At 38.5% G+C, this 22,143-nt stretch overlaps 1 protein-coding gene across 2 annotated transcripts in view; it reads right to left on the bottom strand.

The window, feature by feature from the left end:
- Positions 1–22,143, bottom strand: part of CALN1 (calneuron 1) — a 514,614-nt gene that overhangs the window by 218,409 nt on the left and 274,062 nt on the right. For both annotated transcript variants that reach the window (XM_006918522.1, XM_006918521.1), the window contains exon 3: positions 18,435–18,578. In XM_006918522.1, the coding sequence (XP_006918584.1) occupies positions 18,435–18,578 (144 nt within the window). The remainder of the gene's footprint in view (positions 1–18,434; positions 18,579–22,143) is intronic.

The raw sequence follows: 22,143 nt of genomic DNA, 5'->3' as shown, positions 1-22,143 counted from the left end.
GTAATGAGACCTTTCTAGGAGAGAAGAGGCTGACAGCTGCTTTCACTCATTGTCAATGTGGAGTGAATGAGGAATCAGACTAACTTTTAATAAACTAGTAACAGCTGGATGTGGCCTACTGTGACAGATTCGAATCTTGAGGAGCCCGGAACAGAGGACTGTATCCCCACTCAATATTCTGTCCCATGGACCTTAAATGACTGACTGTGGTTTTAAGTAAGGTGAAGGCTGGGGGTAGGTTAGGAGAGCTGGGAGAAATCCCTCTGAGGCCCGCCAGGCTTCATGGGTTGTCTGCACCTGCTCTCCAAGGACCAGGAACAGGTGGCAGAATGGAGAGAGAGCTCCTAAACACGTAGATAATCAGGGTGGAATTGGAGAGCAAAGGCAACTCCTCAGTGACTAAAAAGCTGGCATGCCTCAGAAAGCTTGGCAGCTCAGCCATGAAGCGTAAAGAGATCTGAGGGTCCCATCAGTGCTCAGATCACAGCCCTGGTGAATAGAAAGTCCTGACACCTTGCTCAAAATCTTCAAGGCCACTTTGAACCAAATCTAACTAAAGCTAAAACAAAGTCCCTGTCTAGTACAACCACAGGTTAGATTGACTAAGACCATGACACTAGTGCCTGGCAGAAGGCGGGCCCTGCCATTCTCTGGCGGTAAAATTTGTTTATTTCAGTCTTGTAGGTTTTTTTTTTTACATACAATATCTGACATTCAATAAAAATTATGAGATAAAGAAAGAAACTGTGACATATGGTCCAGAGAGGAAAATTCAACAGAGGCAGACCTATGAGATGACCCAGGTGTTTTAATAATCAGACTTTAAAATAACTACGATAAATATGTTAAAGAGTCTAGTGGTAAAGATAGAAAATATGTGAACAAATGAAAAATTTCAGCAGAGACATGGGAATTATACCCCCAAAAAGGAAAATGCTAGAAATAAAAATAATACGACATAGAAATGAAGAACTCATTACATAGACTTAAAAGCAGACTGGACACAGCAAATAAAAGGATCAGCAATAAAAAGTATTTATTAAAACACAAAAAAGGGGTAAGTGAAAAAAAACAGAACACAGTATCGAAGATCTTTGGGACAATATCAAATGGTATAACAAGTGTGTATTTGGAGGTCAGAAGAAGAAAAGATACGGAGTAATGCAAAAGAAATATCACAAGATATAATGGCTCTGGATTTACCAAAATTAATGAAAGAAATCAACCCATAAATCCAAGAAGGTTGACACACATCAAGCATAGTGCACGCAATGAAAACCATACCTCGGCATAGCACAGTCAAATTTCCCAAAACATGTGAAAAGTCTTAAAAACAGCCAGTGGAGAAGATACACTAGATAATAAAGGTGGCAACATTAAAAATAATTGTGGATTTCTTATCAGAAACCATAGTAGACAGAAGATAATAAAATGATATTTTCAAAGTACCAAAAGAAAAAACTGTTAACCTAGAATCTTCCATCTTTTACATATCCTTCAAAAATGAAGACAAAATAAAGACATTTCTTTCAAACAGATACTTGCATGCCAATGCTCATACTAGAATTATTCATTACACCCAAAAAGTAGAAACAACCCATCAGTAGATGAATGGATGAACAAAATGTGATATATCCAAATAATGAAGTATTAATTAGTATTAAAAAAGGAATGAAGTTATGACACAGGCTACAACATGAATAAACCTTGAAAACATTATGCTAAATCAAATAAGCCAACAGCAAAAGGAAAAATATTGTATGGTTCCACATATATGAAATATCTAGAATAGGCAAATTCATAGAGACAGTAGATTAGAAGTTATCAGTAGCTGGGATAATGAGGTAATGATGAATATTGCTTAATTGTTATAGATTTTTTGTTTGGGATGATGGAAAAGTTTTAGAAATAGATAGTGGTGAAGAATGTACAACATCGTGAATATACTTAATGCCACTGAGTTGTACATATAAACGTGCTTAAAATGGCAAATTTTATGTTCTATATATTTTTTACACAATAAAAAAATTCAAAAATTGAAACAGACATTTTTCTGTCAGTCAAAAGCTGAGATTATTCCCCTCCAGTAAAAGTTCAGTAAAAGAAAAGCTAAAAGAAGAACTTAGGTTAAAAGGAAATGAAACCAGATGAAAACTCGGTTATGCAAAAAGAAATTAAAAGCACCAAAATAGGTGAAATGGCGATATATAAAATACGGCCTATGGAAAAGTAAAGTATACAAAAACATAATTTTATATGTTGTAAGATTATAAGATTGTTTATGAAGTAGAATAAGATTATATGAAGAAAAATATAAGTTAAAGATATATTATAATCTCTACAGTAACCACCAACTATACATATACAAAGCAATATAGCTAATACAGCTGTAAAAGGGACAAAATACATTACTCACATACTCTCATTTCACCCAAAAAATAGCAGGAAAGAAGAAAGGAAAAAAAAACACAGAATAGATGGTTCTAATAAAAAGCATATATTAATATGGTGGAATTAAATCCAATCTTATAAATAATTACATAAATTGTAAATAGACACTAATTTTTTAAAATGGCTGACTGGATAAAGGGGAGATCCAATTACTTGTAGTGTATAATAAACAGACTTTAAATATAAAGACAGTAACAAGTTGAAAGTAAAACAGTTGAAAAAGTAAGCCATGCGTACACTAAGCAATATAGTTTGTGTGGGTATATGTATATCATACAGAAAGACTTTAAGACAAGAGTGTTATCAGACATTTCATAATGATCAAAGTATCAATTTATAAAGAAAATATAATTATTTTAAATGTGCATGCATCTGATATAAAAACCTGCCAAATGGAAAGAAAAAGCAATGGATCAATTATTTTTTATGGATATATATTCAAAAACCTAAATAAAAAATAAAATAACAGCAAGTCAAACACAATAGGGTATTGTGAGAGAAATTCATCTTAACTAAAAAGGAATCATTTTGGAACTGTAGGAGTTTTTACTTTTAGAAAATCCAATTAAGTACATATCATCAATAGGTAAAATAATAAAAACCATAAGATCATCTTGATATGTGACAAAAAGTTACTCAACAGCATTATCGATTTAAAAAGAAAAAGGTAAACCACATATTACCTTACCATGACTGATATCCATCTCAAACAGCAATCAATGCCATTTGCAAATTTAAACTCAAACTGAGGACATTTCCATTAAAACCAGAAAGAAAAATGTCTTAAATTACCATTATTATTTGATCTAAAAATTTCTACCTACTGAAATAAAGCAGAAATGAAAAATAAGAGGAACCTCACATAACACAGATGCAGAAACTTCTGGGAGCCATTTTTTCTTACAGGGACTGCATACATACTGGGACTATAAGGGACACCTACTCAGCTTCTTCAATTTTCCTAGGTTGGTGCTTATAATTCCCTCATATCTCCCCATTCTTTTCTTGGCATTGGAAGGCGATCTGGCACTGTCTTGCATCCATCTCTGTTGCAGCCTGTTGCCTGCATTAGGCAAGCTGGATCTGCCTCTACGCAGAAAACAAGTAATCTATGGACGAATGTTGCAGTTCAAAAGTCACCACCATTTGTCTCAGAGCTCAGCATCTGCCTGGCTCTCAATAAGATTTACTAAAGATGAACTTTGTGTGTCTTCTCAGAAATCCTTAACTGCTCTCTTTTTCTCTTTCTTGGTCTGCACTCACCCCTCCATTTTAAGACTTGAGTACTGTAACCCAGAAGTTCCCCTGGGCATGAGGGCCTGGAGACAAGGGGAGGTATAAACCTTAATCAGTAGAAAACAGCAATCAGGAAGGAGCCAGGTGTGTATCTTCCTTGCAAACTATCTAGAGAAGGAGTTCCATATGCTGAAGAAACCCACCTGCTGACTGAGCTGCTGTGCCTTTTCCAGATTCATTTTGACATAATAGGTACAGTACCTCATGGCTTTGTAGCTTCCCTTGCCTGCCTTCCCTTTTCCCCTTATTCTTACTCTCCTAGGCCTGCACTCTCAAATAAAATCAGAACTTTAAAAAAAAAAAAAAAAGATTTACTGAAGAATGTTTGAAAAGTATATAATTTGCATCCTCAACAACACTGATGTCATATCAACCAGATTAGAAATGTGGCAAGAAAAAAATTACAGAGATGAGAAAATGAACAGTAGACTGTTCACTGGAAAACCTCAAAGTAGGAAAGAAATAAAGAAATACACACACACACACACACACACACACACACACACACACACACAATGCAGAAGACTAAAGAACAAGATGGAAAAAAGGATAGATATAAGGGAAAAATGTAGAGACCTCAGCTCAGGATCTAACTTGTATATAAGCCTAGAAAGAAAGTATTGAGCAAAAGTGGAAAACAAAAAAGAGTCAAAAAATGTTTTCTAGAAAAAGAAAACCTACTCTTAAAATTGAGTTATGAACCATATTGCAAAGAACCCTACCAAGAGTGACAACCATAATACCAACCACCACTGACAATGACAACAGAGAAGGAAACAGACTGGCGACATGTTCATACTTCACAGATAATGATTAGATTCTTAAAAAATCAAGTTATTCACAAGGAATTAACAGTAGGTTGGTTATGAGCCTCTTCACTATATTAAAAAACAAACATAATAGAGTAGCAATCATAGAACTTTTAAAGCAAAAGGCTGTACCCCCAAAATTTTATACCTAAATGAAGTTGTCATTTGTATGTGAGTGTTGAGAGAAAGATATTCTCAGATTTACAATACTCAGAAGATTTAGAGTTCAGGTGAATTTATTGGAAAAAAAATTTTTTGAAAAGTTTATGCCAGAACAAATGTATATTAATTCAAATAAGAAGCATAAAATTAGTTAAGTATTGGCAGGGTACAGGCACTGAATATAGTAAAAGATACAGTCAAACTAAGCGTTTCAAAATACGGTTTTAAAACTGATAATATTCCCTAAAAGTGAAAAAAAATTATTTTTAAAAGTGGGAGGAAGGAGATCGTTATGGTTATAACAACCTTATATTGAAGTTGACAAAGAATAGAAAAGAAAAAGGGAGAAACATTTAATTTCTCATCTTCCATAAAAGAGAGTATTATTTATTTGTACTGATGTTAGGAATTAGAGATAAGTTCATAAAAATTTTGGCCGTTACTAGAAAAAGTGATAGTAAGATATATAACTTCTGAACGACTGAAAGGATAATATATTTTTCTAATACATCGTAGATAAAAAAGAAGACAAATTCCATAGTAACTACACTTGGAAACCAGCATAAAACAAAATGACAGACTTAGGACCCAATTGAAAGTTCTGAAATAAATAAGAGTTTTTATTAAATTTGCCAATAAAAAGTTTTCAGGATAACTAAAAATTAAAACATAATGACACATATAGTATAAAATTTTCACACCTAACAAAATTATACTGAAAAGGTGGAGTACAGTCCACGTCCTTCTGAAAGAAGCTGAATAATTTTTAATGTTACTCAATGACTGCACATAACAAAAGTTATGCAAACACAGGCAAAAAGGTTATGTGTCAAAAATCAACAGAAAGCAAAAGCATAACTCAAAAGCATTTAAAAGACATTCACACAGATAAAGGGTAAAATCCATTACGAGGGCAGACAGAACATTGAAAATTAAGATAAAAATGGTTGGAAGTAAACCAAGGAAGCAGCATAACAGCAATGGGAGACTTTGATACATTGCAGTAATTTACCTTGGATAAAATAACCAAAAATACAGGTGCAGGGGATATAAGTAATATGAAGGTAACTTCTAAGTATATATAAAAGCCTTATACCATAGAGCCGATACCTTCCTAAAAATTCATCTTATTCTTGCTTACAAAGAAAATCCCAGCAGCAGGTCAAATTTATTTTTCAATATGCAATAAAAATAGAAAATTTAAATGTAAACTAGAAAATTAGAATCCCAGTGACTTGGAAATTATAAAATAATTTTCTAAAAAAATTGTAGAGTAGCAGAAGGAATTAAAAAATATGATAAAATATTGTAAAGAAAACAGGAAAACAAAACTACCAAACTTTGGGAGATATTATTAAGTTCTTCACAATGGCAAATTTCTCATTCTAGTTTCTTTAATTATTAAATAATAAGGAATTAAAGTAAGTAATCTACTGAAGTTACTAGAAATGACAACAAATTAGCAAAACAGAAAAAAAAACAAGAAAGCAAAACAAACATCAAAACACTCTACAATTAAAACTATGGGAAATGAAGATGAATTACCACAACAGTAGAAGATGCCGTGATCACTCACTAGTCCATTTAAGCAGAGTCACAGACTCCAAAGTCCTCAGGGACCAAGATGATCCACCAGAAAGTACAGGTAGGTGTAAGACAATAAGGAATGGTGGAGACTGGCATTTGCCCTACCTAGAGAGGATAGCTACTCAACTCCACCAAATTGATGCAGTGAAAGAATATAGATCTAGTTTTGCCCAATTCTCCAATATTTTAAGGGGAGAGAGAAATGAAGATTTTTAATATGAGATTCTCTGCTTTATTAAATGATGTGTGAGCCAAGTAAAACATGTCTAAGAGCTGTTTTTGGCAGTTAGGCTGCAAATATGCAACTTCCGATTTAGACTACTTATTGCAGCTTGAATTAATTTCAATAACTTATATTTTTCCAGAAAAATCCCCATTTCATGTAAATGTTCAGATGTATTTGCACAAAACTGTATCAAGTATTCTTTTTCAAAATTGCCCATATTTTTTTCATTTCTAGTTTATTTTAGTGATAAGGCTCTTTAATTCTTAAATATGCTATATTTTTCAATGTATTGTTTTTCTCCCCCAAAGAATCATCTCTTGGATCTGTTCATTAAATTGAAAGGTTTTTGCTTTTTAATTTTTAAGTTTCTAAGTGGGTGAGACCTTATTTAAACTTTTGTTATTTCTGGTTTACTGCGTATAATTAAAAATGTGCCTGTGATATTTGTCCTTTGGAATTTAATTAAGTTGTCTTTCCAGCCTAATACATAACCATGTATTGTTTAATGTTTAATGTTAGCTAAAAAGAAGGGAATTCTCTTTTTAAGGAACAAAATTTATATTACACAGACACATACATGCACACATGCTCATATACATATACATTCAATGTCATCAAGTCATGTTACTTAGTTTCATCTGCTTGATCAATTTGAAAAGAATGTGTAAAATTGCCCATAACAATTGTTTTTGTCTCTATTCATAGTATTTCCAAAAGTTTTTTCAATATAGAAATTTCGCAATTAATGTGACATTCTAATTTTTTTAAAAAAAGTTTAAACCCCTTAAGTCATCATTGGTGTTTCCACCAACTATTTCCAGTTCACTCCCTTCTGGGTATGGAGTCAGATTTTACTTCCCGATATCCTTTGCTCAAGGCACAAAAAAATGACTTCTTAGCAAATGAGATGTGAATAGGAATGACAAAAACTTCCAGAATCACTATGTGATTCATTCAGTCTCTTTCTCTTGCCATAGCTGTCATAGAAACAGACACAGAAGCCTCCCTCTGCCAGGACTCCTGAATGAGGATGGCAAAGAGGAAATATCCAGCTAACTTACAAAGGACATACAGCATGAGTGAGAACTTTTATTTTGTGGCATTAAGCTGCTGATATTTGAATTATTACTGCAGCATAATTTAGCCTACCCTTACTGAAACAGATTTTTTAAAAAAGATAACTTGCAAAAGAAAAAAAAATGGATAACAAAATCAACATATGAAAAATATATCATCTCATTTATGAGTTAAAATAAGTTCCCACTTTTCGTCAATCATTTTAGTAATGATTTGTTAAATAACATTCAGTATTGGTCAGGGCGTTCTGAGGTGGGCATTCTCATATATTCCTTTTAGTAAACCTTGGCTGAGAAAAATATGACTTATGTATGAAGGATTTTAACAGGTTCTTATCATTCATAGAGTACTCTTGCTTATAGAAATCCAGCATGATCTCTGTTTTCGTGATGATACAATATGTGGTACCAGAGGAAACAAACTTCTTAAGTGGGATTCTGAGATTGGATTATCTGTGATCTTAAATAAAATGCTGACATTCCTGTTAATGAAAAATTGGGTAATGGTATCTATGTTATGCACTGGAATCATAATTAATTAATGTCGTCTGTGGCTTCTTGGGATAAAATAATTATTGAAAGCAAGGCTTCAGGAGACTCATGTAGTTCCCGTGTTTGACCTTCTTTCACGTAGCAATGGTGACTGCAAGGACTGTGGGTGACATAGCTGCTTCTGAATGCCTTTGGAAGAAAACACAAGTTTACAGAGAACTAGAGTGCTTCTAGGGTGACCGAAAAATAATCACTTACTTCTTACAACTTCAGAAAAGACCCCAAATTTAATTGTGTGGTCTGTAAAATTTCATATAAGTTGAAACCACAGACTCATCAAGTATCGTGTGAAATTTAGGGCACTGATTGGAAAGGAGTGGAACCTAAGACATGGGATGGGGATCTCTGGGTGGATTTAGAAAACCAAGTGCTCAGGTCACCTTGATGTCCTATATGATGTCTTCCTGAAGTCTGATAAGACCACCTTGGAGAACTCAGAGACCCTGAAAACCTGTAATAAACACAGTTGAGGTGGCTGCCTTGAAAGGAGATGCCTATCTTCAAAATCCATGCCCACGATGTTTCACTGCCTCTAAACCCAAGATTAGAATCAGATTGGCACATCTCAAGAAGAAAAGTTTCTAGTGTGATATAGGAGAACTGGGGAATAGGTTTAGCAATGGAGTCTATGGAGTTAAAACAAGGGAGGCAGAATATATTATCTGAGGATAGTCTTATTGAAATGGGTGCAAATACCAAAATTTCTGTTTTTATTATGCTGGCTTGAGTAACTGGAAGTGGCTCAGTTTGCTCTTTAGCTGAAACTGGGATTCACTGTGACCACCTGTCAATAAGATTAAGATGACATTCCTTTCCTAGCATAATGCAGAGGAAGTAATTGCTTAGGGAGATAGGAATGTTGGAGTGGATTTGTCACAACATCCACCACCACTACATATACTAAAAGGGCCTAAAGGACTCCCCTCACTAAAGCAACAAGAAACCCAAAGACACCTCCTTCAATTCACAAACTCCACTCTAGGGCCAGCCTTGGCTCATATAAGGATAATTGGGAAGTGGCTTGAGTTCCTCATCCAGCCAAAGGTGATAGCAGGAGACTATTTGGAACAGTAATTAGTAACCAAAACACTTACATATAGGTTTCAAATAGCTAAGTAATGTCATGACTCTGGAGTGTGTGTGTATGATGTGTGAGTGCTGTGTGTGCTTGTGTGTACATGTGTGTTTTCTGTTTGGTTACTATTTCAATGTTCTGTTGCCACTCTAAGTGATACATATGTGTGATTATATATATGAATGATATGTGATTAAGATCTTACATTCATATGACTCTTATTAGCAGCATAATCTGGGCAAGTTACTTGAAAACACTGTATGTCATTTCTTTTCATCTATAAAATGAAGATCTTAATAGTATTTATGGCTGTTATGAGGACAAAATAAGTTAATAAATACAGTGCTTAGAACAGTGCTTGGCTCATGGTGAAGATTCTGTAATGTGCTGGCTAGTATTAATGTTACTCAATATTATTATCTAGGCATGGCGAATATTACATAAGTGTAAGCTATCATTATCATTAGCCAGTTACGACTTACAACAGTAAGATCAAAGTACATTCAGCAATAATTCGCTAACAAAGAATTATATGCTTTTTGCTATTTTATTTATTATTTTTATATTTTTATTTTTTTAATTATAGTCGACATACAATATTATATTAGTTTCAGGTGTACAACACAGTGATCAGACATTTATATACCTTTTGAAGTGATCATCCCAATAAATCCAGTACCCATTTGACACCATATATAGTTATTACAACACTACTGACTATATTCCCCATGCTATAATCTATATCCTCATGACTATTGATAACTACCAATTTGTACTTCTTATTCCCCCACATCTGACAACCATCAAGATGCTCTTTGTATCTATGAGCTTGTTTCTGTTGTTTTCTTGTTTATCTTGTTCTCTAGATTCCACATATGACATTTGTCTTTCTCTGTCTGACTTACTCCACTCAGCACAATACCCTCTAGGTCCATTCACGTAGTTGCAGATGGCAAGATTTCATTCTTTTTCATGGCTGAGTAATATTCCATTGTATATATGCATCACCTCTTCTTTATCCATTCCCAAGTAGCCTCCATATCTTGGCTACTGTGAATAATACTTCGATGAACATATGAATTCACATGTCCCTTAAAAGTAACGCTTGAGTTTCTTTAGATAAATACCCAGAAGTAGGATAACTGCTTTGTCTCTCATTATAGCCTTTGTTTTAAAGTCTGTTTTGTCTGGTATAAGTATTGCCACCCCAGCTTTTCTTTTCATCTCTTTACTTTGAGTCTGTGTGTGTCTTTCGATCTGAAGTGAGTCTCTTTTAGGCAGCATATATAAGAGTCTTATTTTCTTATCCATTCAGCCACCCTATCTTTTTCACTGGAGCATTTAATCCATATATAGTTATCGCCATGTTATTATACATATTTTTTTCTTTTTCCTTTTTTCTTCTTCTTTTTAAAGAAGTTCCTCTAATATTTCCTGTAAGATTAGCTTAGTATTGATGAACCCCTTTAGCTTTTTCTTGACTGAGAAGCTTTTTATCTGTCCTTAGATTCTGAATGATAGCTTTGCTGGGTAAAGTAATATTGGTTGCAGGTCCTTGCTTTTCATCACTTTGAATAGTTCATGTCAATCCCTTCTGGCCTACAAGATTTCTTTTGAGACATCAGCTGACAGTCTTATGGGTGCTCCCTTGTAGGTAACTAACTTTTTTTCTCTTGCTGCTTTTAAGATTCCCTCCTTGTCTTTAACTTTGGCATTTTAATAGTGATGTGTCTTGGTATGGTCCTCTTTGGGTTCATCTCATTTGGAACTCTGCGCTTCTTGGGGTTCTATGTCTATTTCCTTCAACAGGTTAGAAAAGATTTCAATTATTATTTCCTCAAATAGGTTTTCAATTCCTTGCTCTTTCTCTTCCCCTTTTGGTACCCCTATAATGCAAATACTGGTACATTTGATGTTGTCCCAGAGGCCCCTTGAACTATCTTCATTGTTTTGGATTCTTTTTTCTTTTTGCTGTTCTGTTTTCTGCTACCTCATCTTCTAAATCACTGATTCAATCCTTCACTTTATCTAATTTACTGTTAATTCCTCTTAAGGTATTCTACATCTCAGTTATTGTATTCTTCATTTCTGACTGGTTCTTCTTTATATTTTCTATCTCTACTTTTTTTTTTCTATCTCATTGTTAAAGTCCTCACTGAGTTCATCTATTCTTCCCCTAAGTTCATTGAGCATCCTTATAACAAGTGTTTTGAACTCTGTATCTGATAGATTGCTTGTCTCTATTTTTTGTTTATTTATTTTTCTGGAGCTTTGTTCTATTCTTTCACATGGGATATATTTCTTTGTTTTCCTGTTTTGGCTGCTTACTTGTGTCTGTTTCTATTGATTAGGTAGGGCTGCTATGTCTTCTAGTCTTATAGGAATGGTCTTATGTAGTAGGAGTACATTTGCTGTGGGTCCCAGTGGCACAGTTTTCTCTGGTCACCTGAGCTGGGTGCTCCAGATGTGTCCCTTGTATGGGTTGTGTGTGCCTCACTATTGTATTTGACCCTTGGTTGCTCTTTGCGCCTCAGTGGAAGGGATTAACCCTTAGGCTGATTGGTTGTGAAGACTTGCTGAGACCAGTGGAGGAAATGTTGTGAAGGGGCTGACCCTACAGAGCAGGATTTGCTCCAGCAAAGCTTTGGTGCCTGCCCCATTTGCCACCTGGGTGTGTTGTCACCATATGTGACTGTAGGTGATGCTCTGTTTCAGACCAAAGGCAGCCACCGGGTAAACATGCTGGGGTCTCCTAGGAGGGTCCCTGCTGACAGCCAAGTTTAGCTCTAGTCTCTGCCCTGCCTGGTGCCACCTGGCATAAGCCACCAAGCAATCCGCAGATGGTCACCAGCTTAGACTTGGAGGTGCCTCGAGAGGCCAAGCCACTAACTGAGGCCAGCTTCTGCTAGAGCTAGGCTTGTGGGTGCTTGGCAAGAGGTACAGGGCATGTCAAGGACAGATGCTGATTTAGGTTTTATGAACCCTTGAGAGATTTTAGGAAATTCAGCAGCATGAGCCAATACAGGCTGTTTGTATGGAAAGTCCACTCTAAATGGCTCAGGTGGGCTCACACATTGGGAAGAGAGGGATCTCAGAGAATCGCCAGGGTGGGTGACCAGTGTTAACTAAATGGAGACTCAGATATGGCATCTACCTGTGTCCACAAGCCAAGAAGGGGAGGGCTCAACAAAGGAACAATGGATTATGCCAGCACTTCACTCTGGGAGAAAGCTGCCCCTCCAGCCCTTGCCCCAAAGCCATTCAACTCAGTTCCCCTCTCCCCCTCCCCACTTGTCCCTGGTGCCTTTCGAGTTGCTGCCCTAGAGCTAAAGTTCAGAGAGAGTGTGTCCACCACTGAGCAAGTTCACATACAGGTCCTTCAAGAGGAAAGTCTGTGACTCCCTCAGCCCTCTGTCTCACTCAGCCATAATCTCTGCTGGTTTTCACAGTCAGAAGCTATGGGGATCTCTCTTCCCATCACTGGAACCCTGGGCTGGGGAGCCTGATGTGGGGCTAGAATCCTTTGCCCCTCTGAGAGACCTCTGCAGCTGTGTAATTTTTCCCGATTCTCATTGCCACATGCGGGTGCAGGACCAACCCGCTCTGTCTTCACCCCTCCTATCAGTCTCAAGGTGGCCTCTTCTGTGTGTCTCCAGTGGTAGGACTTCTATTCAGCGAAACTTCAGGTGACTCCCAATGATGGCTATTCTGTAGTTTCATTGTAATTTTGATGTGGCTGTGAGAGGAGGCAAGCACAGCATTCATCTATTCCTCCATCCTGACCAGAAATTCCAGAATTATGTTTTTAATCATCATGATTTGATGCTAATCATGCTTATTCACAAATGCAAATATTTGGAGAGATATTTTCCTATAATTTACCTTCACCAGAACTTTGGCTCTGTGAATTACTTCCAGTTTTTAAAGTTACAAATCCCAGGCATTGTGTTAATGACAGGAGACTAGGGAGGAGCTACACTCTACGAGAGAGGTCCTCAAATGAGAAAACATGATTGGGTTTGCTTCCTGTTTCTCAAAAATGTGCCCTAGAGTGCCACCTGTCAAACTTTAATGTGTTTACGAATCATCTGGGACTCTTGTTAAAATGCACTCTGAATCAGTAGCTCTAGTGTGGGCCTAAAATTCAGCATTTTAAGCAAGCTCCCAGTGATGCCAATTTGGCAGGTCCCTAGACCACAACTGGAGGAGTGCAGAAACTGAGGCCTCTACATGTTTGAGTACAGGAGCTACCTGTTTTCAGGCAGGGCTGACTGACCACAAACTGTCCACTTCCTCCATCAAATTCTCAAAGGGAAAACTCCTTGTTCACTTTCTAGGCACTTATCACCTATTCAGACCTTCAAGCTCATACAAATATTCATAGGCTTGAAGATTTATCTTTAGCTTTAGATTTTTTTTTTAACCAAAGGTGCCCTAGTTATGTCAATGCACGCATTGCTGTCTATAACCTGACAAGCTTATTAAAGGATGCAGGCTCCTGGGCCCCATCCTGGGGATTCTGATTCTATTGGTATGCTGTTTTTTAAAACACGTTTTCTGGGTGTTTTTTGACATGGACTTGGGTTTGGGACCCAATTGGGGCTAAAAAGGCCCAATTACTTTCACCTCACTTGCTTCTTGGTAAAAAGGAGAGATCCAGGTGGTTCCACGTCATGCAGTTTGTAGACAAGTTTCTTCTCTCATATCAGGAAAGAAGTGTGCAGTCTAGGTCACAAACTAGAACCATGCCAACTCCAGAGCATACAAATCAATATGCTGACATGTTTGAATGGTAAGAAGAGTTGCACTTTACTCAGAATTAAGCATATACTTTCCTGTCTTCTAGGAGATCACAAATGAAAACAGAAAGTTCATACTCATATGACTAATCAGCAAAGGACTAAAACTTGAAGTGAATGGATAGTGAGAGAGGGAAGGTATAGACACACAGGCAACAGGAATCCTGTTAAATTTTTCACGTGACTCTGACCATCATTTTGTTCTTTGCAGCTCAGTGGTTTGCCTCAAAATGAATCAGAAGTGAATCTTGCCAACCATAAAAATAAGCCAGTTCACACAGAATTGACACAAAATAAATCCCTATTAAATTGAACTAAACTGAATCAAATCCACTATCCAGGAAGTAGTGAATCTCAAAAATAAAAATAAAAAAAACCTACAAACCTGTTGAGAGATAAGAATTCATTTCAAAACCCCAAATTTGTTGGGATTTCATGAGGTTTTGCATCTTTGAGGAGAAGAAAGAAAATTAAGGATAAAGAGGGCAAGGTCTGAATTTGTTTCAAAGGGGGACTTTTGTTCTTTAAGTGCTGGAGAGGTAAGGGTGGCTGAGATGAGGAGAGGATTGCATTAGGAAATGTGAGTGAAGGGATGAAGAGCCAAGGCCTGCTGAAAACATCTCCTGTTTCATTGTTTCAGGAAAATATTTGCAAAGGTAGCTGAATTCACTCCAGATGGTATACAGTGGAATGGTTGTAGAAAACAGTCAAAAATATCCCTTGGGTCTTGAAGATACCAAGTTTGTATCTCCAGTGAATGATGAAGGAAGCTGAGGGGAGAAGCTGGAATGTGGCACTTCTAAAAAAGATTTAAGCTTTGGAGATATGTCTTGGGTGACTATTTTATCAATCCTTCCAAGGATGGTACATAACTAATATTGTGATGGATTAGAGAGAAGTTGATTCTTGATATGCAAGGAGTGTCTTGGGGCACTGGGCTTAAAAGCCTCCAGGAGTCTAACTGAGAGGGTTGCAGGTTTCCAGAACCTGAGTTGAAGGAGAGATCCTGGCAAAATGTATTCAAGGAGAGTAAATCCTGGTCCTGAAATGGTTTTAGAGCAAAAGTCACTTTAGTTGCAGAGGTAGATGAAAGAGAAGTTGGGACAGTAAGCACCAGGGAGTATAGAAGTGAGTTAAAGTTCCAAGAAAGAACCTTTGCAATAATGGGCCAAAGATAAAGCCCTAGGCATTGGGCAAAAGTTTTGGTTTTCACTTCAGCCCATGCAACACACACACACACACACACACACACACAGAATCGGTCCCAGCACTGAAGGCAAATTGGCCATGGGCCAAGAGAGCAATCCCAGACCTTACCGTCTGTCTTCCATTCTGTCCTCTGGAAAACAAGCTCCACACACAGACTAGAATGTCTGGCTCTTGCAGGCTCTGTGTCCAGGAAACCCTGCCCAGCTCCCTAATCCAAGGAGATTACTGTTACATGCATAACCAACAAGGCACCCCACTCACAAGGAAAAATCTGATAAAAGCCTCATGTGTTGAATTAGGCTGAACAAAACTGACACACAGCCTATTTCTAGCTGGCCCTCCTGTTGAAGGTGTGACCTCACTGTCAGGCAAACCAGGGACCCCAGAAAAAGAAGTTTGGTGTGTGGGCCAGACTGCTCCTATCATGGCCAGCTTGGATGGATGGAGGTAGCACCACCTTTTCTGCCACCCCTGGATACTAGGGATCAGGGTCTGTGGGCAAGGAGGCAAAGCCATTTTACAGCTAAGAATCCTAAGTTTTAGCCCAAACACTCCTTTTTTTGGCATTATCCCAATAAAAATCTCTGCCATTCCACAAGTTTTACACCAAAGAGAAGCTTAATTAGGTAGGGCCAAATCTCTGTGGAGAATTCCTCGTTACAGAAGCTTAGAGGGAAGGATATAATTAGAACTTATTTGTTTTAATAGAACAGCTCAAAAGACCCCATTAAAAGAAAGACACTGAAAAACAGTCAATCCGTTCATATCCAGAACCCAGCAACCCAAAAATTTCACTTACCTGCATCATTTATAAAACACTTAGATGCAAATTTCAACCTCAGACTAAGCATTTTTCACTTAGTTCTTTATACACTTAGGCATTGTACACATTGTGCAGACCAGCGGTCCCCAACCTTTTTGGCACCAGGGACCAGTGCTCCTATGAGAATCTAATGCCTGATGATCTGAGGTGGAGCTGAGGTGGTGATGCTAGCGCTGGGTGGCTTCACTCACTTGCCCGCCGCTCACCTGCTATGCGGCATGGTTCCTAACAGGCCACAAGCCAGTACTGGTCCATAGCCTGGGGATTGAAGACCACTGGCGTAAACAATTTCTTTTGCCAACACAGCTGCACTGTTTTCATATGGTCTGTATTAAATCTTTTGTAGGCAATGAAACTTCGAAGAAGCTGCACTCCGAAAGTAAATAAATATGTTTTTACCTGAAGTGGTCACTGTGAAATAGCTAATGACTTGGGCTTTTGTTAAAGGAACTAATAAAAATTCTCTGCAAGATCCGTTTGTAAAGTCTGCCTTCGAACATTGAGAGGAGTATGATAAGTTGCAAATAAACTGGTAAATTTGAAGTCTCCTAAACTTCATCCCATATGAAGAGTTTGCCTGAGTCCTAATGAGCTCCTTGAATCACACAAGACAATCACACGAGATCTTTTGGGACTCCAGGGCTTCATTGCATCAGAGAGGATTTTCAATAATGGGGAAATTCCCCATGAGCTGGAGTCCAATGAGCAAATATACAAAGACAAAGGATGGACTTTGATAAAGACTCTTCAATCTCCTAGGAGTAACTCTCCCATAATAGCCCCAGCTAATTTTTTATTAAGTGTTTCTAATTCCACTTGCTTTTAGTCCATTTGACTAGGTTTTAGTATAGGAGTTGTGCGAGGAGAATCAAAGCACAAAACTTTTGGTTCTATAAACAGAGGTATAGATTAAGATTTTTATTATTTTAAAGAGAAAACTTATCTTTCCAGGAAGTGTATCTCTAAAATGAAGATGGGAGTAAATGGGAAAGAGATTTTGCTATACAACGTGTACTCTGCTCCGGCTTTTCAGAAATACTTCTAAAATACAAACCAAGGTCAAATCAAGCCTGCAAAGACAGGATGATTCACAATCAAATAAATCTGTAAAGACAAGTCTGGGACTGCTCACACAACTGAACTTCCCTGATACAACATCTCTATCCTGAACCAGAAAGGAAATGCCTACAGCTGCACCTGACGATCGATGCTGGGGTTCATTCACCATATAGCCACTTTTATTGTCAATCTTCCAACAAGTTCTACAAGGTAATAGGAGAGAGCCCTGTTCTTCTAGCAGGCCAAGCAAACATCTCCCAACAATAGCCTTGGTCCAAAATGACTTTCTGCCCCTCCTCCTCTGCTTCTTTTCACTTGGTCTATACTTCATGTTCTACCAAGAGTCTCAAAAGTCCACCACTCTACCCCTCATGACTGGAATCAAGCTGCTTTTCAGAGCGGGTGTTAAAAAATCTAAATAAGAAGGCTATTTCCAGGTCCTTCAGCCAAAGCAGGATCTAAATGTCAAGAGAGTCACAGCCAGTTTGGGGTAGACTCAAGATTTTAGGGTGGGAAAGAACCTTAAAGATTATCTAATGCAGTCATTTTTCAGATGTTTTTTAAACACAGCAAAACTCTTTTCCAATGAGGTTGTATGTAGAAACCCAGTATGTAAAACAGAGAGAAAAGAAGCTATTATAGCCATATAATAGAATATGATTTGGCCATTAAAAGAGGTGAGGTATTGACATATGCTACAATGTATATGAACCTTGCAAACTTTATGCTGGGTGAAAGAAGCAAGTCACAAAGGGCCACATATTGCATGATTCTATTTGTATGAAATGTCCAGAAGAGACAAATCCATAAAGATAGAAAGTAGATGAGTGGTTGCCTAGGGCTGAGTTAGGCGGGGTGTGATCGAGGGGTTGGGAGGTGATGGCTAAGAGGTACAGGGTTTCTTTTTGGAGTGGTGAAAATGTTATAAAATTGATTATGACATTGGTTGCACAGATCTGTGATGTACTAAAAGCCATCAAATTGTATAGGTTAAGTGGGTGAATTTTATTGAGTGTGAATTCTATCTCAATAAAGCTGTTTTTAAAAATACGCACACAACAACAAAAACTGCTTTCACTGCTCTGCCAGCCAGGCTTCCCTCACTCTAGTGGCCCCAGAACCACCTCTGCAGACCCCTAGAGCAATATGGAATGTTGTTTGAAAAACTCTGATCTAGTCCAAGTTTCTACTCCTCAAATGTTAACCAAGACATGAACTCAAGTCTTTGGACTCCAAAGGTCTTTAAACTGAAAGTCTCACTGATGAGTTGGGGCTCATCTCAGGGGAGATGCTGTTGGCCTGGGTCTCACCGTCCATGTCCAGGCGCTGCATGATGATGGCCAACTCCACCTCACTCGGCATGTACCCCAAAGAGCGCATAGCCATTCCCAGCTCCTGCTTAGAGATGAAGCCATTCCCGTCTCGGTCCAGAACCCGAAAGGCCTCTCGGATTTCTACAAAAATAAAGCAAAAAAAAAAAAAAAAAAAAAAAAATCCAATGGTCACATGGCTTGGTCTATTGCATTGAAGTCAATGGTGATTGTCTACTGAAAACTCCTAACTGCTTTACAAACAGTGATATGTCAAAACCTTTTATTTAATTCAATAAAAGAGTAGCCAAAAAAGAGGAACAAAAGAAAAGAAGAAAAGAAAAAAGAAATGAGAGAAAAGAAAGCGGAAGAGAAAAGGGGTGATGAGGAGGGGGAAAGGAAAGAAAAAGAGCTTTGGAAGGAGGAGGTAAATGGCCCTGAGCACCCTAAAACACTGTAGTAGGCACACAGTTAGACAGTGGTCCTGGCAGAGAATCATGTTAAGCAAAGATACTTCCTAATCAAGGATGAGTACCGGGTTTCACATGTAAGAAGAAAGCTACCTCTGAACTATGGCCATTAGGAGGAAAGGAGAATGAGATTCTTGTACCGACTGACATTTCAGCTCCCTGCTGCTGCCGAAAGCTTTTTCAATCTCATAGCAAGATAAGAGTTAAGTATCCTGCTGTTTTTATTTCATTCCTCTAATTTACAGTTGTTTTATGACTATAAACAACCTCAGGTCGATAAGAGTGTCATAAATGCCCAAAAGGCATCTTAAATCACATTCTCTAGGGCTGGCAGAGAATTTGACTCTGCTATCAATAAGGCCATTTCAGCAGGCAATTTCCCAGTCTCTTATCCCAGCCAGATTTGCTCTGCATTCCACCCAGAATCCCTCCCCCAGAGCCCTGGCGTCTGTCAGTTCTGGGTTGGTTGAGCATTTCCTAACACATCACACCCCTTCAAGGCATGACATAGTGAATTTAAGGTCACAGTCTAAATATGAAAGGTTCCTCAATTATATCTGAGCACTAGACTTCGCCAGCTTTAATTTTTCATCAATAAACCTGGTGCAAGCCCAGGTATGGCAGCTGCCAACATTCATCAAGCCATTCAACGAGTATTGGCTATCAGTACCTGAGGGGCACAGTCAGCACTGCAGAGAAATCATCATCCACTGGGCATGGTGGTTCTTCTCCAGAGGCCTATACTCCAGTCAGGAAGGTAAGATCCACATAGAAACTTGCAGAAATTCTTCAAAGTAATACAAGACACTTGGCCCTATTCCATTTACTTACTACTTCTCTAAATATCTGACTATGTCCCCCATCAAATACTTTGAATCACCCGCTTTCCCAAACAGGCTTATCCCTTTTCTATTTGTATTTATTTCCTATGGCTGCTGTAACAAACTACCACAAACCTGTGGATTATAACAACAGAAATGTATTCTCTTACAGTCTGGAGTCCAGAAGTCTGAACTCAGTGTCACTGGACCAAAGTCAAAGTGTGGACAAGGACATTGGAGGCTCTAGAGGAGAATTTGTTCTTGTGTCTTCCAGCTTTCTGGTGGCTACCAACACTCCTTGGCTTGTGGCCTCATCACTCCATTCTTTGCCTCTGTGGTCATATGCATTCTCTTCTGTCTGTGATCTCCCTCTGCCTCCTTCTTATAAGGACACTTGTGTTTGCATTTAAGGACCCAGACAATCCAAGATAATCCCCCCATCTCAAGATCCTTAACTTAATTACATCTGCAAAAACCCTTTTTCCATCATTAACATTCATAGGTTCCAGAGATGAGGACCTGATAGTTTTGGGGGCTGTTTTTCAGACAATTGTGCTATTCCATCCAATTCTTTCACCTGAAACACCCTTCCTTTCTCTTTGCCTGCCCAAATCAAATCAGTCCTTCAAGGTCAACTAATTGACTGTGGGCCTCACAAAAACATCTTTGCTCACAATAGCCAAAGTTATCTCCTTTTCTGCTGACAGTCATTCATTCCTTTCACATGACATCTAACATGACCCATCTAGAAATAAAATGACTGGTGTAGAAACCATGCCTTCTTTTCTGAGCTGTAAGCTCTTCTTATACTTTATTATTCTTTGTATGTTCCCACCCACATTCAGAAGTAGGAGCTAGACTGACAGCTGTTCAATAGATGGTGAGTCTGAATAAATAATAAAGATCATATATTGGTAGCAATTTCATTATCGATACTAATTCAGCACACTAAATGCTTTCTGTGAATAAATGTAGGCTCCAACAGAGAGAAGACAAGCCTGTGAGCCAGGACCCCAGGCTCCTAGCCAGGTGTATTAGCTAATTAAGTCTACAGCCAAACCCTGAGGCCTCAGTTTGTTCACGTGTAAAATGAGCTGGTTAGCTGTGAGGATCCCTAAGGTCCTCCCAGCCCTCCTTTCTGTGGATCTGTGGACATTGTTAAAGTGTTTAAGAGAACAGGAAGCCTGTGTTCTCTTTCATACCCTAGTAATCTGCTGTTCAAATACCCCTCTTTTTTCCATTGATGATATAGAAAAAAAATTGTAGTCCAATATAAATTTTGAATCAAGGGGTTTGTCTGCATTTTTAGGTTTTCTCATCAACAAAAAATGCCCAAGATCACCTAAAGCAGCCATATGTTTTCCTACCAGGTCCCAAGTACCCTGAAAAGAGCTTAGAACTGATACTCAATTTGAAGGCATGGCACAAAGTGTTCAAGGATACAGGAACAAAGACCATGGCATCACCTGAGACCAGACCTACAGGCACCAAGGGCAGGAAGAAATAGAGACCAAGTCTCCTGAGGTGTGAGTCAGCCCACAAGGAAGCCAGTCCTACTCTGCCCTTCTCCCCCAGCCTCAATTTCCCCATCTGAAGAATAGGTTGGGTCGGATCTCCTCTATATCAGGGTTTTACGTGAGGCTAGCACATACTGTGCAATAGTAGAAAATGTTAGATGATGGCAGAGGCCCCACCTGGGGTCAGAGAAGAGGCCCAGATGCCAGGTAGGCCAGCTGGAGGGCCAGCTACAGGCTGAGCCCTGCCACGTACTCTCTGGACCACTCTTTTCCCAAGGCACCATCTCCACTTCTCATCCTTCTGACTCAGGTGTACACTCTCTGGGCTTTTGCTATCACTCTGACAGGGTTACCCCCTTCAGTTGACAGGACCCCGCCTCATTCCTGTGGTCCCCACCACATGCCCTAGATTTTACTGACAAATGAGCCTGTATCCTTACGCTGGACATCCCAGAGGGGCCTGGTTGGGGTTGTTTGAGAACTTGCTGGAAATAGCCGTTGCATGTGTGCCTGCTTAACCCCTCCCAGTTGCTTGGGCTACTCCAAGAGTTGCCTCACCCTGGGACTGCTAGATTTAGTAAGGCAGACTGCAGATAGGGATTATCCCAGCATTGCCCTGCAGTGATGGGACATGCTCCTTCAAGGTCTCGAACCCTCATAGTTTGCATCATATGCAGTATGTAACCAGGCCGACGCTGACCCAGGACAGGACAGGCAGGCACATATCAGCTCCGGGTTCTGTTTTCTGTGGACCCTATGTAAGGGGTACAAAGCCATCCTTCTCTGTTTGCATAGAATATTTGTTCCTGGCTCCCAGGATAAAGCTCACTAACTTCATTTTCTTTCAAAATGAAGTCAAAAAAAAAAAAAAAACCCTCACAAAACTAGAAATCCATAATGG

Source organism: Pteropus alecto, unplaced genomic scaffold (genome assembly GCF_000325575.1).
Source record: "Pteropus alecto unplaced genomic scaffold, ASM32557v1 scaffold68, whole genome shotgun sequence".
Taxonomy (NCBI): domain Eukaryota; kingdom Metazoa; phylum Chordata; class Mammalia; order Chiroptera; family Pteropodidae; genus Pteropus; species Pteropus alecto.
The sequence above is the reverse complement of the archived record's forward strand: the minus strand, read 5'-3'. Positions and strand labels throughout refer to the sequence as shown.